The 18,629-nt window shown below is 40.6% G+C and overlaps 1 protein-coding gene across 1 annotated transcript in view; it reads left to right on the top strand.

Moving 5' to 3' along the window:
* The window catches only part of LOC129778873 (chaoptin), a 510,710-nt gene that overhangs the window by 433,302 nt on the left and 58,779 nt on the right, over positions 1–18,629 (top strand). Inside the window, exon 5 of the mRNA XM_055786025.1 lies at positions 12,018–15,258. Within this exon, the coding sequence (XP_055642000.1) occupies positions 12,018–15,258 (3,241 nt within the window). The remainder of the gene's footprint in view (positions 1–12,017; positions 15,259–18,629) is intronic.

Raw genomic sequence — 18,629 nt, forward strand, 5'->3', positions numbered from 1 at the left:
TCATCTCTAATTTCAAAAAGTTACCTCATAAAAATGTTCACCACCTCGAAAAAGCACCCACCCTATGCAAAATATCAGCTCAATTGGACTTCATTTACTAGTGTCTATGCACTATGCACAGCCGTCAAAGTTTGAGTTTTTTGAGAACCGAAAGATCACCGAAAATCGGGGTTTTCAAAAAAAATTGTTAGTGCCAAATGTTATAAAATTGCATTACTCGTCGAGATTTACGTAAATAATTTTTTTTGGCACCCAAGGGGGGAGTTAAGGAAATCGGGGTTTTCGAAAAAAAAATTGATACCAAATGTCTCAAAATTGCATGAAACGTCGAGATCTAGTATCATCTCGATTTTTTTTTTGTCAAAAATCGACACTCTGGTTTCGGGTACCAATAAAAATAGTTATCTCGATTTTTCATTCGGAACTTGCTACGAAATGTTGCATTCGAACTTCATTTATTAGTGTCACAGACGGAAAAAATTGAGGTTTTTTTTTTGAAAAACGAAAGATCATCGCAAATCGGGGTTTTCAAAAAAAAAATTGTTAGTGCCAAATGTCTGAAAATAGCATTACTCGTCGAGATTAACTGTTATGTCGAAAACAAAGATTTGTAAAAAAAATTTTTTTTGGCACTTAATCGTTTTTCCGTCTGAATAGTCGATTTTTAACAAAAATAAAATGTTTGAGATAACTGTCGATTTGTCATGCAATTTTGAGACATTTAGCACTAACAATTTTTTTTTTTTGAAAACCCCGATTTGCGATGATTGTTCGGTTTTCAAAAAACTCGAAGTTTAACTTCTGCAACACTAATAACTGAAGTTCGAATGAGCTAATATTCGGCATAGGGTATATTATCGTGCAAATCAACATTTCGCAACAAGTTCCGAATGAAAAATCGAGATAATTTTTTTTTTTATTAACACTTGTCCCAGCGTGTCGATTTTTGACAAAAAAAAATTTTTCGAGATGCCACTAGATCTCGACGTTTCATGCAATTTTAAGACATTTTTTCTCGAAAACCCCGATTTTCTTCACTCCACCTTGGGTGATTTTTCGATTTTTAAAAAAGTCAAACTTTGACCACTTTGCGCCACTCTCCCTTAAGTCCGATTTAGCTGGTATTTGGCATAGTTGGTTTTTTCGAGGTGGTCGATTTTTTCCCATACATTCATTGGCACCCTAATGTACACGATTAAAACCCGACTCTTTTACAGCTAAAATGCTAATTGAGCCTAATTAAATGAACAAATGGGATAAAAATTTAAAAAATATATATCTGTCAAACACGGAGCAGCTGCTGATTGGTTGAATTCAGTGAACAAACATGCCTTTCCAACTAATTTTTCAGGGCTGCCCTCGCCAATTCCTCTCGTCCATACTTGAAAAGCGCGCCAGACAACTGGACTTCGCCAGCGGCTCGATTGTTTTTAGGCTACTCAATCTTTACCCGAATCTCCTGCAATTCATATTCTGGGCCGTGTCAGCGGGTTTGGGCTCTCCTATGTCAATTTCTAATTTGTCTGTGTCTGCTGTGTTGCCGTTGATGTTGTAACATCGAATCAATTCCAATAAAACTGCCAATAAAACTGGTCATTGCTTCGACAACTCGCAAGCAGATCGGTCGAACCAATATTTGATCCGATACAGGTGTTTTTTTTACATCCGTTTCTAGTGTGTATTTTTTCATCTGGTGCGCTGCGAGCGAGTAAAGCTCATAAAAAGTGGTGCGCTATCGAGACAATCCGGCAGCAAGTCACATCATCACACACGCTACACAGCAGCGGGGCAAGTAGAAGTTTATTTTCCTCTTACCTCTTCCATCATTCTGTATAGCTTCTGTGCTCGATTTATACCATTGTTTAACTTTGTGTTTATCATATCGGCAAGCGTTGGCATTAGGGGTGTTCATTTCTTTCATCACCGTTGAACTTTTATTGGAACTTTTTTCATTTTCAAATTACACATAATAACAAAAATTGAAATAAATAAAATTTTCAACAATAACTAATATAGAAATATAATTTCTTTTACTAATTTATATTTTCGAAATTATTATATTCTGTTCATATCGAACAGTTGTCTACTTCTTCGTTTTTATTAATATGGCAGAGGGCGGGGAGGATCCCCCATCCACGCTAAAGAATATATCAGATAATGAACCTCCTCCTGAAGAGCAGGAGGATGAAACAGAAGATGAGGAGGAAAATTCTGTTTACGAGATAGAAAGCTCTGAAGATGAGGAAAAAAACGAGAAGCAGGATTTTCGTCTAAAAGAATACCCTGATGGCGCCAAAGGCCCATTTATCGTATACTTTAGACGAAAATCCAAACCTCTTAACGTCATTCGCATCTCAAAAGAGTTGACACAGAAATTTTCAGAAGTTACCGAGATTACTCGGATGGGGCCAGACAAATTACGAGTTGTCGTCTCCAGCAGAACCCAAGCGAATGAAATAACGCGCTGTGATCTCTTTGCGATCGAGTATCGCGTATACGTACCCTGTTGCAACGTTGAAATAGACGGTGTAATAAACGAAAAGGGTTTGACTCGAAAAGAGATACTCGATGGTGTCGGTCGCTTCAAGAACTCTTCACTTAAAAGTGTGAAGATTCTTGCATGTGATCGACTGAAATCTGTGTCACTTAAAAATGACAAAAGAGTTCTCAATCGGACAAACTCTTTTCGTGTGACATTTGAGGGTTCCGCCCTTCCAAACTACGTTGCAATAGGTGCACTTCGTTTACCTGTTCGGTTGTTTGTACCCCGGGTAATGAAATGCAACAAATGTATGCAACTCGGTCACACGGCCGCCTATTGTTGCAACAAGAAACGTTGCGCAGATTGTGGAGAGAGCCATGATGAGAATCCTTGACCGAAAGAGCGCAAGTGTCTTCATTGCGGCGGGACTCCTCATGATCTTACTCAATGCCCGGTGTACATACAACGAGGGGAAAAAATCAAGCGTTCCTTAAAAGAACGTTCCAAGCGGACTTATGCAGAAATGCTTAAGAGTCCCGTTCCAACGAATCAGGACAATCCCTACTCCATTCTGCAGAACGACGAGCCTGTTGCTGACGCTCCCAATGCAGGAAGTTCCGGTACATCGCAGGGTGCCATCAGGAAAAGAAAAATTACTTCTTTTCCATCACTCCCCAGAAAGAAAACCGAAACTTCCCAAGTTGGAATGAAAACTCGAATCGAACGTGCTGAGAATAGACCGAAGCAAGTACCTCCTGGTTTAAGCACTTCAATGAAAATTCCAGTGCCTCTTTCAAACTCAAAGATACTTGTTCCGTGTATGTCGCTGAACTGGGTGCGATATATTAAGCATTAGGGATCATTGAAACATTGCCCATCGCCACTATTTTATTTTTTCAGACAGTCTCAGCTCAATAGAGGCAATCCGCTCAATGAAAGTTGATAAATGCTCATCTTATTTCCTAACAAGAATAAGACAACTATTGAGTGTTTTGGTCGAAAAATTATTCAAGATTACCTTAGCATGGGTTCCCTCTTATTGCTCGATTCCGGGGAATGAGAAAGCGGACTCGCTAGCTAAGGTGGGCGCTTCAGAAGGTACACTTTTTGAAAGGCAAATTGCTTATAATGAATGTTTCCACATTCCTCGTCAGTATACGCTCGTAAGTTGGCAGCGCATGTGGAGTGGTGATGAGTTCGGTCGTTGGTTACACACGATTATCCCTAAGGTCTCGACGAGTGCATGGTTCAAGGGATTGAATGTAGGTCGTGATTTCATTCGCGTGATATCTCGGCTTATGTCCAATCACTACAACCTAAACGCGCATCTCTATCGCATTGGGCTCGCAGCAAACAATCTTTGTGATTGTGGCGATGGCTACCACGACATCGAGCATGTTGTCCGGTCGTGTATCCGGTTCCATGCTGCTCGCTCTCAGCTCTCTAGAGCACTGAGAGCACAAGGCAGGCAATCGGATATCCCCGTCCGGGATATCTTAGGTAGCCGTGATCCTGATCTTCTGCTTCATCTATACCTGTTCCTCAGAAACGCCGATGTCAACGTTTAATGATGTTTCCTTCGTTGTGCCCCCGTTTCATATCCCTCCTATCCAAACGATAAACTTTTTCTTAGTCGCGGCAATACATACACACACTCTTTACAGATGCACGGGCCAAAGGTTGTGCAGTCCACTGATCATTCAACAAGAGCCAAAGGTTGTACCGCTTATGACAAGTCTACACGAACTGATGGTTGCGCCGGCTAGTGACCATTCAATCCTGGATTCCTCGAGTCGAGAAAGACGCACCACGCTAGATATAAGGTACAGACTAGGGGGGCGTTGCTGATTAATGGTCAGCTGCATCCCAATAGGAAGTATCCCGTGTCGGGCACACGTACAGAGCATCGAAGACTGCAACATACCAATTATGAGAACACTTGTAATACTAACCTCGAGCCAACCGCGAGTAATCGGTTACATATTACTAACATAGTTGTAAGCAAACATTGTCGAAATATTGAACTCCCGGCCCCGTTAGGCTGACGCCATATGAGCCTTAATAAAATATATATTTTGGATAAAAAAAAAAACTGAATTCGAATGACTAGGAAATTTGAAATAAAAGTTCGTTGACCCGCGCGGAAGATGGAAAAAATCGACAAAAGCAAGAGTCCGTTTCCGTGTAAAGTGCTTGTGCGATCAGTGAGAAGAGTTGAGGCCGTTTTATATTATCCAGCACGTAGCGTAAACGGCACGTACTGACACCGGCAGACAAATACATGATGTATTCATATCATCAGGCATAGCAACTTCTCTGTACGGTCCGGCAGCGCAGACGGAGCGGAGAAATTCTACTGGTAGTTGAACCGATGTCGTACCGAAGAGCGACGAACGCACCCATACCACGAACTTCGACGTTTGATTTGTATGTATGGAGAATTCCTTCATGCATTTGTCTGAAACGTGCTGTGTATGTCCGGAGCCGTTCCGCAATATATACGCATACACATTTGAAACACACGCAATGATATTTGTCTTGCATGAAACGTGCCGTGCCGGTTACGCTAAGTGCCTGATAATATAATATTAGGGTAAATGATATTGGTTTGTCCAGTCGAAAATATGATCATGGTTTGCCCACTTTTTTGAATGCTCTAATTCAGCGCTCCTGTGTCAATTAAGGCCTTCGAATGTTTCGAAACATATAAATGAAATTGCCTTTTACATGATTTATAGTAGTTTGATAGTATATTTTTACGAAATCACATGTTTTAAAGGATTATAAAATACACCTTCTATTTGTGTCAATGCGCCCCTCATTCGAGCTAACTTTTAATCGATCACCAGATGATTATTTGACACGTATTCAGACCTTTTCTGGATTACAACACTTATAAATATTGTAAACATCATGCTTGCTCACCATTTGTATCGGATTTACATAGCTAAACCATTAAATTAACGCATTTGATGAACTCAATTCTGATCATGAGTTGTCCTATTCAATAATGTTGTTTTGTCCACATGATTTCTATGGCAACCACTTGGCGCGCTGCAGTTTGTTTATGTTTGTTTATGATGTGCTTCGCGCATAGCAGAAGTATGGTTTTTCTGTGTTGATTGTGTTGAGGTGAACACTTCTAAAATGCCCAAGAAAAGGCAATATTCTGAAGAAACCCTAAATTATGAATGAATCAATATGATGACAGTAAACTCAAGCAATGATAAATACAACATCTAATTGTGAATTCGAATGTTTTCATTCAAAAATGGAGATTTCTAAAACCGGACAAACCATGATCATTTTTTTGGGCAAACCATGATCAGAGGTGGTCAAACCATGATCATAATTCTTCTTTAAGAAAAATCGTTAAAAAACATAAAAATTTGAATAATTTCAACACCTTATGGTAGTATTAGCAACTAGAGACTTGGGGCTTCTCAACAAACCCAAACTCGTATCGATTATGTGTGATTTTCATGAAGAAAAATCGATTTGCATTTACTAGTTACGTAAAAACACCCCAAATTGGACAAACCAAGATCATTTACCCTACCTTTATCCGTGCGATATGTGGGAGAGTGTTCGTAAATTTTCCCAGACATTACTCATGACACTCTCACAAAGTCTCGCGATTGAATATTTGCAATCTCTTCCTTAGTGCCGTGAGAGAAAATTAAATAAATGTCTAGAAACCCCAGCAATGTCGTCCTTTCTCACTTTGAGTTGTCTCATTGTTGGTGGGGAAACTTCTAAACTCTGTTAACTCTTTGCGGTCGCTTGTCTGTTCTTAGCCACCAAACCTTTTTTTCATCGAATCATGCTAATCTTATACTTTATGCAACGATGCATCAGTTTACACGCTTTCTAAACGAATCTTAATGTCTAGTGAACCTGTTCATTGGATAATATGAAGCTTCTATGAATTATAGATATTCGGTAATCTGTATAAATAAAAGATTATTAGCGTGAGAAAGATAAAAGGATAGTTACGATGCTGGGTAGCTACAATACATCGGACAAAACAACTACATTTAAAAAAGTGAAACGAGGCGGCACTAAATTTTAATATAATTTACTACACGAATGTGGGAGGAGTACGAAAATAATAAACACGAAAATTGGTGGAACGAAAAGTTAATTTTTAGCACATGTTCTGGCATCCCGATTTATTAAATTAAATGAGCTCAAATATAACATAAAATGTTCTACTCCCCAATACATGTATATTATTTGTATAATATATATGCTAGAAACAATATGAGCGAGCGAAACAGGAGACACATTTAAATGGAAGCATATGAAAGCTTTTCGTATAGTCTGCCAAATACACGGCCCAGACAAAGAAAGATATATTCTCGTTCATGTTCTTCTTTATCGTCTTAGAAAACACCATCCAACTTCATTTTATGATGAGGTGTAATATTATCACGCTCCTTTATAATAGCGCTGGCAGCTATATGGATAGCGTGGTCGTGTAAAGTAACTTTGCATTCCAGCCGGTCTTGGTTCGATCCCTATTGACGTCGTATGGACTTCTTTTTGGCACAATCCCAAATGAAAAGAGAAAAGAAAACAGAAAGAGATGTCCGCTCGCATACATACAAACCATTTTTAAGCTTTCAAAATAGCTCATTATTTGCGCATTTGACTCTCATCTCATGCACAGGAAATGGCACCATTTCTGCCAAAGATGAAATGTTTTATGCCAACGCTAGTTTGGGTGTAGGTGATTCTCGTGTCATATACACGAAATATTAAATATATTGTTTATATAAAAACACATTGGGCCTGATTCTCGAATACACTTCACGGTGGAAACGAAATAAACGGCTACGTTTTACGAGCTAGTGAAATGTCGAAGATAATAATGAGTTCTCAGGCAGAATGAACATTTTTCAAATAAAAAATCATTAATGAAAATTAACTTCTTCGTATCAAACTGGTATTCAATGTGAGTGGAAAACTTTGTTTTTGTTTTTGATAATAATATTATAATTTGATATTATAATGATAAATTTAGTGGAAAACGAATCTCGTATCCAGATGTCGACACTGTACCGTTGTCATCGCTAATACGTTTCATTCCGTTTTCACCGTGAAGTGTATTCGTAGTGTATTCGAGAATCAGGCCCATTAAAACACATTGTTCAGTATAGACTTTCCGAGATCTCGCACAGCACGCAAAAGTCTCGCATCTCACAAAGTCATTGGGAGCTGTCTGCAACAAATGTGTGAGGTAGAAGGCAGCCGAGCGAGCAGACTTCCTGTGCGCGCTGAAATTCCTAGAGACGAGTATCGATTTTCTCTTCCTCACAGCCCTTCCATGTGCAAGCGATGAGACCGGGATTTAGCACGCGAGCTTGGGATTGGCTCTTTCTCTTCTCTTACGTAAAATTTTGTGATGTGTTCAGGAAATGCCTCGTCGCGTTTCGATGCGAACGATGCACATGTGTTGTGTACATGACGAGATGCTAGTGCATTACTGCTCGCGAGACTTTCTCGTGTCAAAGTGACATTTGGTTAGGCCTTCTGAGATCTCGCACAGCACGTAGAAGAGACGATGTGCTTTGCGCTATTCAGCCTCATATCTTACACATTCATTGCGAGCTGTGTGCAACAAATGAATGAATTGATTGGATGACTTTGACTGCGGTATTTATGTGGAACAGTTCTTTATTACTAATTGTTCTACGTGCCATATTACGAAGATTAAAATTTTAACACCAGAAGCACAACTTCCCCCGACAGCACCAAATGTAAATTTGAGGTAGGCACACGAGAAAGTCTCGCGAGCACCAACACATGTGCATCACTCATGTTGAGGTGCAACGAAGTATTCTTGGGCACATCTCAATATTTTACGAAAGAGAAGAGAAGGAGACGAATCCAGGCTCGTGTGCTAAAACCCGGTCTCATCGCTTGCCCATGAAGGGGTTGTGAGGAGGAGAAAATCAATACTCGTCTCTCGAAATTTAGCCGCGCGCGCACAGGAAGTCTGAAAACCTCTCAATATTTTACGAAAGAAAAGAGAAAGAGCCAATCCCAAGCTTGCGTGCTAAAGTCCGATCTCATCGCTTGCACATGGAAGGGTTGTGAGGATAATACTCGATACTCGTCTCTCGGAAATAAAGCGCGCGCACAGGAAGTCTGGTTCAGTAAATACATATCTAAATTTTACAGGTAATAAACAGATCTTACATAACTTTCAGAAACTCACATGATACATGCAGTTAAACATGCTCTTTCAAGGGAAAATAATTCCGACCAGTACGATACCCATATCAAAATTCAACACGACCGCAAAGGGTTAAAGTCATAATTGAAAAATTAAAGATTCCAAGCCAAACCGATATAATGGTTCTCAGATGTTCGTGAAAATTGGTAGTTTTGTTTCTTTTCGTTCAATATTATCCCGTCTTTTTCATTTTTCATTAAGGTGCCCATTTCCGTTTTAGGGTGGCCCAAAAAAAAATATTTTCCCCTTTTTTCAAAAACTAACATTAAAAAAAACATTTTTTCCAACTATCTAATAAATTAAAAATATTACAATAAATAATTGGAATTTCTTTCCGTAATTATTGATTGTTTTTCTAAAGTTTGCATGGTTTCGGGACGAACGACGCTATATATTTTTTTATATTTTTCTTGAAAGCTGAGGGTTTTTACAAAATATATAAAAAAAAAATTAGAGATCGTTTTCGAATTATGATTTTTCAATTTTTTCAATTTTTCGGACCACCCTAAAAAAGAAAAGAAGAAAAAAAAGTATCTAATATTTTGCGATAATGAAAAACAACCTCCAATTCAACGAAAAGCAAAGAACCACTATATCGGTTTGGCATGGATTGTCTGAGCAGCAGTCTACCACTCACTGAAAAACCACGAGTGAGGCGCGATGTTGTAGGTTAAAGGGTTAATTCATTATATTTTGACGTAGGACTACGTCTTTCATTTCTATACCGGGGTGTAAAATCAAAGTTTCGAAAACGAAAGCGTTACGCCGGAGACCGAGATTTTGAGCGTTAATAGCTCCTAAACAACTGAACGAAATGGTATGATAAACACTTCATTCGAAAGATAAAATGTCTACGCGTTATATACTTGTTACTTTTTGATCCAAAAACTTGTTTCAATAGTCTTAAAATTGCTTTCAAAACAGGCTATTGAAATCACCAATCGGTATATAAGCGAGCGCCGCTCGGAAATTCACTCAGTTCTAATTGAACAGCGATTGGAGCATGTTGTCGCTGTTGTGTTGAAAGCGCGGATGAACGGTGTCACCAAGAGCCTGTTTGTGCACCCTAGGCCAGAAGGGAATCTATCAGGAGGAGAGTGATGCCACAAACGGTTCCCTGGGAAGTCATCGCTACACACACATACACGCGCGGCTATTAACAGGTGGTTATCGAGTTGACATTAACCACTGGTGGGCTTCCAGTATCGAGGAAAATGTGGAAATATCTAATCGTTACTGAAAATAATCTGCCAGTTCCTCTGGGAATTTTCAAAATATATTCATGTGAAAGAGTTTAATTGAATGTTTTCTATCCATGTTACACTGTGACCAAATATGTTTCAATCAAGTGCTATTAACAGGTGGTTATCGAGTTGGCATTAACCATTGGTGGGCTTCCAGTATCGAGGAAAATGTGGAAATATCTAATCGTTACTGAAAATAATCTGCCAGTTCCTCTGGGAATTTTCAAAATATATTCATGTGAAAGAGTTTAATTGAATGTTTTCTATCCATGTTACACTGTGACCAAATACATTTGGTTTTGTGGTTTTTCAATCAATCGCAATCAACAGGATAGCTTCTGAAGATTATTCTTCCCCATCAGTTGGATATTTCCGTATCCAATATTGGATGCATAAAACCTTGTGCCTCCAACGTAACGCTCTCGTTTTCGAAGTTCTCCAAATATTCATTCATTCAGAATGAATTCAGATTCAACTTCATACAAATGATCTCTAAATCAACGATAGTCCTACGTCACCCTTGCGGTTATACCATAGATATAACCCACTTCCTGTTTTTTTAAGAATTGAAAATCATACAATGGCAAAAAAGAATTTCCAAATTATTTAGGTGAAGAAAATCTTACAATCAGTAAAATAATTTCTATTGAAAAACAAGAAGTAGGTTATATCTGTGATATAACCGCAAGGCAGACGTAGAACTACCGTTGGCTCGGCAATCGTTTATTTGAAATTGGATCTGAATCAATTCTTAATGCATGAATGAATGAATATTTTGAAGGTTTGCTGAAAGTTTTTCTCGTTAGTTTGTAGATGGATGAGGATTGTAGATGCTATTGGATTGCTATTGAATATCGCAGCATTCACACCCAAACAATTTTTCATGGCTGTTCCAGAACAGAAAAACAAATCACAGCTTGCATGTATTCGCTATGACGATTTCTCCAGGTGCCTAGATTTTGCGTCCGTGTTCGGGAACACATTGCGATCACCAATCATCATCAATGAGCTAGACTGTTATGATTTCAATAGCTTGCTTTTAAAGCAATTTTTAAGCTATTGAAACGATTTTTTGAATCAATAGGTGACAATCATTTAATTCGTTGACATTTTATCTTTCGGATGAAGTGATTATTATACCACTCTATTCAGCCGATAAAGAGGTATTAATGTTCAAAACCTTGCAGTCCAGCGTCACTCTCTCGTTTTCGAAACTTTGAACTTACACCCCGGTACAGAAATGAAAGACGTAGTCCACGTCAAAAAATCAAGTGATGATTACGAACATAATTTCAAACTTGCCCAACGGGAATGTTTAGAATTCAGACAAGGATACAGAAAGTATTTTTTTGATGAAAAATTGGAAAAGATTAAAATCCATACATTTCTTGCCTTTGACTGATTGTTAATCGGTATGTTGGATCCCACGATTTTTTAAACAAATTTCGTTACGTTCAGATAAACATTCCAATTTTATCACCATTTTCAAAAATATAAAGTATTGGATAATCAATTCAAATTGATTGAAAATTTTACCCACCCTAGGCAGCGGATAACCTGACCGCTGGCTGGTTGGTGGCTGATTCACCACGACCTCCGCCGCAGATCTACAAAATCTAAAAATCCCAATTAAGGGATAAAACCAGCGCAGCGGAAATGAAACGAAAGTGAACTAGGCCGAACAGTGAACCGAAGCCAAAAGTGGCATGCTAGGCCAAACAGAGACGGAAGCAGTTCCATCATTACGGAAGCAACAATAGTGGCTCCGGTGGCCCCACTAATCCGCTCCTTCGCCCCGACACACCGTGGGGGTTGATACTTTTAGTAAGTTTAGGATTTCCCTGGCGGTCGGTGTTCGGGGATGAAAATTAGAGCGGGAAAAGCGGTTGGATTATTATTACTCCGAAAGGCGAAATTAAGTTTTTCTTTTGTTTTTGTGGGAATTCTGGCTGACGGGGTTGGAAAGGCAATTTAGATTTGCTGAAAAGCAAATACGACGAAGTAAACATTTCCACCCAACTAACGAAGCATTCTCTTCTCTGTTCCGCAGAAACAACATTCACCATCTGGACGGAAATTGGGGCGGTTTGGCGGACTCCCTCCGGAGCCTGCACATATCGGGCAATTCCATTGCGGAAGTATCATTTTTCTCGCACGAGGACAAGCGGTTGAACCACACGGTGCCCACGTTCCAGGCTTCCTCGTCCATTATTAACGCGAAACAATTCAACGGCCATCAGCAATCGCAATCGCAGCTACAGCAGCAGCAGCAGCAGCAACAACAACAGCAGAGCAAGGCTTTTGCCAAGCTGAAAAAGTTGGTGTGGCTCGACATTAGCTCTAATCGGATCGCCCACATCAGCCCCAATTCGTTCCCCAAATCGCTGGTCACTATTGATATGTCGAAAAATATTCTGGGCCAATTTCCGGCTACCGTTTTGGAGCACTTGCACGATTTGCGGATACTCTCCCTGAAGGATAATTTGATCGCGCGGCTCGGGGGGATGGAGCTGATGGGGTCGAGGATAAAATTGGAAAAGTTAGATCTGAGTGTGAACTTGATTGATGAACTTCCGGTGGGATTATTTAACGGGACAATCCGGGTGAAGGCGATTAATTTCGATAAGAATTTCATCCGCTCGATACCGGCGGATGCGTTCCGGGATCTCGGCGTGATACATATGGTGCTGGCGTTCAACTTCATCGAGTTGGTGGATGACGAGGCGTTTTCGACGTTGGAAAATACGCTGGAGTATCTGGACCTGGAGCGGAACCGGCTGCTGGCGGTGCCGAACGCAATCGGAACGCTCAATAAGCTGCGGTATCTATACCTGACATCGAACGAACTGACTGCGGTGGATCGACTGCCAGCGACGTTGAAAGTGCTGTCACTGAGTGGAAATAATTTCACCTCGATTCCGGTGGATGGGTTGGCTAATTGCACCGAGCTGTCGTATCTCAACATGGGCTACAATAAAATAGCGGAAATCGAGGAGAACGATTTCGCTGGATGGGGTGCCAATTTGCAAACATTACTGCTGAGGAACAATAAAATCACCAGCCTCAATTATGGGGCCTTTAATGGGCTCGATACGATAAAGGAGATCAGCTTGAGCTTCAACGATATTCACTACGTGCAACCGAATGTGTTCGATAATATTTCCACCACGCTGAAGATATTGGAGCTGTCGTTTGGCATTTATCGGGAGGAATATCCGGCGGATGCGCTGAGCGTTTTGACGGAGCTGATGTGGCTGGGGCTCGATAATAACAACCTGAAGGTAATCCCTGATGAAGCTCTTTCAACGCTCGGCCAATTGACGTACGTGAATTTTGCGTTCAATCGAATGACCGTTTTGCCCCACACCGTTTTCCAGGCGGACATTCACAAAAACCTCGTCGAAATTGATTTATCGTTCAATCTGATTGAAACGCTCCACACCGGCACGTTCGACAATCTGGAACTGATTCAAATCATAAATTTGTCCTCGAATAAAATAAAAACCATCGAGAAGAGCAGCTTTTACGATTTGCCCTACCTGACTTACGTGGACCTTTCGTTCAATGAAGTGCAGAACGTGAGCGAATGTGCGTTTAGCTTCCTGCCGGCGCTGCTCAGCGTGGACATGATGTACAACGAATTGGGGTCATTCTCGTTGAAAATGTTCAAACACGTATCGAACGCCACCACTCCCATGAGGCTTAATATAAGCAATAATGGAATCGATAACATGGATGGCGATGTCAATTCGCTTCTGTATGTGTACTCGCTGGACGCCAGCCATAACTTGCTGCACGAACCGTCCGCATTCCGTGCCCTGGCCTATTCCCTCCGAATCCTATACCTTAATTGGAACAATTTCACATCACTCGGCAATCGTGCATTCGGGGATTTACAAATACTGGAAATTCTAAACCTGGCTCACAACAACATATCATCGTTACGACGGCGGAGTTTCGCCGGTCTGGTGAACCTGCAGGAATTCGATTTGAGCCATAACCGAATTGAAGTGCTCCAAATCGAGCAATTCGCGCCGCTGAAAAAACTCCGTCTGCTGAAGCTGGGTCACAATCGGTTACGAGCGATACCGCGGGATGCCTTCCTGAACACCAGAATCGAGTATTTGGACCTGTCCAACAATCTGTTCGCTGCCTGGCAAGCGACTGCGTTTGCCGACATCGGGTTCACCCTTCGCTCAATCCAGTTCAGCAATAATCTGTTGGAGTTTCTCGACGCGTATATGTTCACAAGCACCCAATTCTTGCTGGAACTCAATATTTCCAACAACCAAATCAAGCTGATTCCAGAGAACGCATTCGCCAATTTAAACAATCTAACCATCCTCGATCTCAGTTGGAACCCTTTCATCACCATCAACTTCAAGGAAATGTTCCTTAACGTACCCCGACTACGTGTGCTGAGTCTCCAACAAACCGGTCTCTACCGGCTCCCATCGCTTGTTTTGCCCCAGTTGGTTGCACTGGATATCAGCCACAACAATATCCAGGAAATCGACTCGCTGGAGGAACTCTATCACCTCCGAGAGTTCAACGCCGAGGACAACCAAATCAACAACATTTCCAACCTCTTCCGGAATCTTCCACAGTCCCTACGGGTGCTGGATATCTCGCGCAACCCTGTCAGAAAAATCTCCTTCCACGACTTTGGTCTCATTCGCCGCCTAGAGGAACTCTTCATCGAGGACATCAAAATCACCAACCCGGACGTCTTCATCAAGCTGCACAATCTGAAGAGGCTACGAATCAACTCGCAGCCCAACTTCTCCGAGCTTGTCTCCAAGCTCCGGGGTCTCCAGGAGCTGTACGTGAACGTGTACGAGGACCACATTGACGATGGGCTGTTCACGGCCAAAATGCACACCATCACGAAGCTCAACCTGCTGGAAATAACCGGCCGACGGCTGGTCTCGATCCATCACAAAGCGTTCGTGGGGTTGGCCCGCAATCACGACCTCAAGCTGCGGATACGAAACACCCTGGTGAACGACGTCCCGCCGGGGATATTCTACTCGCTCAAGTACATTCCCCGGCTGAGCATCGATCTGTCGGATAATATGCTGGTGGCGCTGGCGCCCGACAGCTTCTATCCGAACGCGAGCTCGTGGGACGCGGTGGGGACCCGCAGCGTCAGCGGGGGGCTGGACATCTCCAACAATCCGCTGCAGTGCGACTGCGGCCTGGTGTGGCTCGGGCACTGGCTGCGGCGGTGGTTGCGGGAGACGGCGCAGGTTAACCTGATACCGAAGGACGAGATGAAGCAGATGATGAGGGTGAGTTTTTTTAGGCTGGTAAATAAGTGTTATGTGCTTTTTGACGTAGGACTACGTCTTTCATTTCTATATTGGGATATAAATTTCAAAAACGAAAGCGTTACGGCGGAGAACGAGATTTTGAGCGTTAATAACCCCTAAAAAACTAAACGAAATGGTATGATAAACACTTCATTCGAAAGATAAAATGTCTACACCTTATATGACCTTTTTGATCCAAACCTGGCTTCAATAGGCCTAAGATTGCTTTCAAAACAGGCTATTGAAATCAAGCCAATCGGTATATAAGCGAGTGCCGCTCGGAAATCCACTCAGCTATGATTGCGCAACGATTGAGGTACGATAAGTGGAATGGATGGATGTTTCCCTATCACAGACTTCAAAACCATGGAGCCTGTGGAAATCGGCATAGTAAATTAGATGTAAGCAGCGGGAACTTTTGTACTTGTTTGCGTTATTGCAAATTGGAATGTTTCCCTAACAGACTTCAAAACCATGAAACCTGGGGAAATCGGCATTGCAAAATAATGCAAGCAGCGGTAACTTTTGTACTCGCTTGCGTTTCTGGAAGCCGGAATGTTTCCCTAACACAGACTTCAAAACCATGGTGCCAAAAGAAATTGGCATAGCAAATTAGATGCAAACAGCGGGCACATTTGTACTCGTTTGCGTTTCTGCAAATCGGAATGTTTCCATAACACAGATTTCTAAAACATGGAGCCTGTGGAAATTGGCATTCCAAAATAGATGCAAACTATGGGCACTTTTGTACACGCTTGCATTTTTGCAAACCGGAAATTGTTTTCCCAATTCAGATACTGAAACCAAGAAGTTGGGAAAATCGACATTGCAGATACATTCATGTCGGCAATACTTTTATGCCCCTATGCATTTTTACACTCCGGAATTCGTTTTATTAACACGGTCTACAAGTGCAGGTATAAATGCAACGCTTTGGCTCGATTATGGGAATTGAATTGACTTAAACTGGGATTTGTTTGCAATTGAATTCGTAAATAGTTTCATTCATTCACTTGTTTAATCAATAATGTAATCAATACACACAAAGCAGCGGTGACATCGTACCCAATGAGGAACATCCGAGGTGGGATTATTCCTAATTGAAGAAATACAATTGATTTCGAAGTCAACGGAAGTCCTACGTCAACCTTGCGGTTATATCATAGGTATAACCCATCCATAGTTTTTTGTAAAAAAAAGCTTCATGCCTTTCAATGTTTCAGCTACTGAAACTGAAAAAGGCAAACGACGGTTATACTTTGAGTTCATTCTGATTTTGGTTGCGTATTATAATAAATCAATGTTAACAGGAAACACAAATATCTCAGTATGATCTCCGAATTCAATTACCTCCAATATAATACCACTTGAATACGACTAAGATGCATTACTTTGAATTGAATCACAATCAAATAACAATTGTAAATACTGGACGGTGTAGTGTGATACATATTAGTTTTTGTTATTGATAAACGAAATAAACAAAACCTGTAAGAAGCGACGGCCACAACGATTGGAAATTTGATCGTTAATAAAAAAAACAATTTATTACACCACCGCGCTTCTAAAGTAATTAAATATTAAGTAAGATTATATAAAATCAATTGTATTAAAAAGTATAAAGTGTACATAAAAAACCGATTTTAAACAAACTTTGTATCTTCTGCCCTTAAAAATGGATGGGTTATACCTATGAAATAACCGCAAGGTTGACGTAGGACTGCCGTCGGCTTAGTGATCATTTGTGTTTTTTCAATTAGCAATAATCACACCTCGGATGTTCCTCATTGGGTACGATATCGCTATCGATATCGTAGAGCTATCTTTTGTATGTATTGATTAAATTATTCATCGAACTAGTGCATGAATGATACTAACATTTTGTCTAATCATCAAACAGTATGCGTAGAAGATCAGTGAGCTGGCGACATGAAGAGATATCTTCCAATGCAGTCCTAATCAAGCCAAAGCGTTGCATTTGTACCCGCTTTTGTAGACCGTGTTAGCTAAACGAATTCTAGAGTGTTAAAATGCATAAGGTTTTCAAAGTATTGCCGACTTAATTGTATCTGCAATGCCGATTTTCCCAAATTTTTGATTTCGGAATCTGTATTGGGAAAACACATTCCAGTTTGCAAAAATGCAAGCGAGTACAAAAGTACCCACAGTTCGCATCTATTTTGCAATGGGAATTTCCCCAGGCACCATATTTTTGAAATCTGTGTTATGGAAACATTCTAAACGAGTATAAAAGTTCCCACTGCTTGCATCTATTTTGCAATGCCGATTTCCTCAGGCTCTGTGGTTTTGAAGTCTGTGTTAGGGAAACATTCAAATTTGCAAAAACGCAAACGAGTACAAAATTTCCCGCTGCTTGCATCTATTTTGCATTTTGCAATTTCCTCAGGTTCCATGGTTTTGAAATCTGTGTTAGGAAAACATTCCGATTTGCCGAAACGCAAGCGAGTACAAAAGTACCCGCAGCTCGCATCTACTTTGCAATGCCAATTTCCCCAGGCTCCATGACTTAGAAGTCTGTGATAGGGGAACATCCATTCATTCCAGCGAATGTACCACAATCGTTGCGCAATCATAACTGAGTAGATTTCCGAGCGGCACTCGCTTATATACTGATTGGTGTGGTTTCAATGGCCTGTTTTGAAAGCAATTTTAGGGCTATTGAAACAAGTTTTTGGATCAAAATGTAACAAGCATATAACGCGTAGACATTTTATCTTTCGAATGAAGTGTTTATCAAACCATTTCATTCTGTTGTTTAGTAGCTATTAACGCTCAAAATCTCGTTCTCCGGCGTAACGCTTTCGTTTTCGAAACTTTGAACTTTCACCCCAGTATAGAAATGAAAGACGTAGTCCTATGTCAAACAATATTTTATCGCTTTTATGGTGCACTTAGCGATGCTTGGTAATTTTTCGATTTATCGATGGAATATTCACTACAAAAATCGATTATTATCGAAGCGAACGAATATTTTGTGTTGATTAATCTTTCCAAAAAATTAGAGCGAAAAAAATGCCGGAATTTAATGATCACTGCAGTTTTGTTTGTGAATATTTTGATTACACAAAATTTACTATTTCCTGATGTCTCATTCCCCCTCTGTAAACCTCCTTGTATATTTTTATTAGATCAGAAGAGGCGCATCACTGAAGGCTTCTGCCTTAAGTAAACCTCCTTGGTCTTCATGTCTTTTTTCAGTGTTTTCTTTTTTGACGTATGACTACGTCTTACATTAAGGGTGCCAAATCAGAAAACAGGTCACGTTTTTATGAAATAAAGGTAATGTTAATAACTATTTTTGCTGCGAACGAATTTTAACGATTTGCATA

Source organism: Toxorhynchites rutilus, chromosome 3 (assembly GCF_029784135.1).
Source record: "Toxorhynchites rutilus septentrionalis strain SRP chromosome 3, ASM2978413v1, whole genome shotgun sequence".
NCBI lineage: Eukaryota > Metazoa > Arthropoda > Insecta > Diptera > Culicidae > Toxorhynchites > Toxorhynchites rutilus.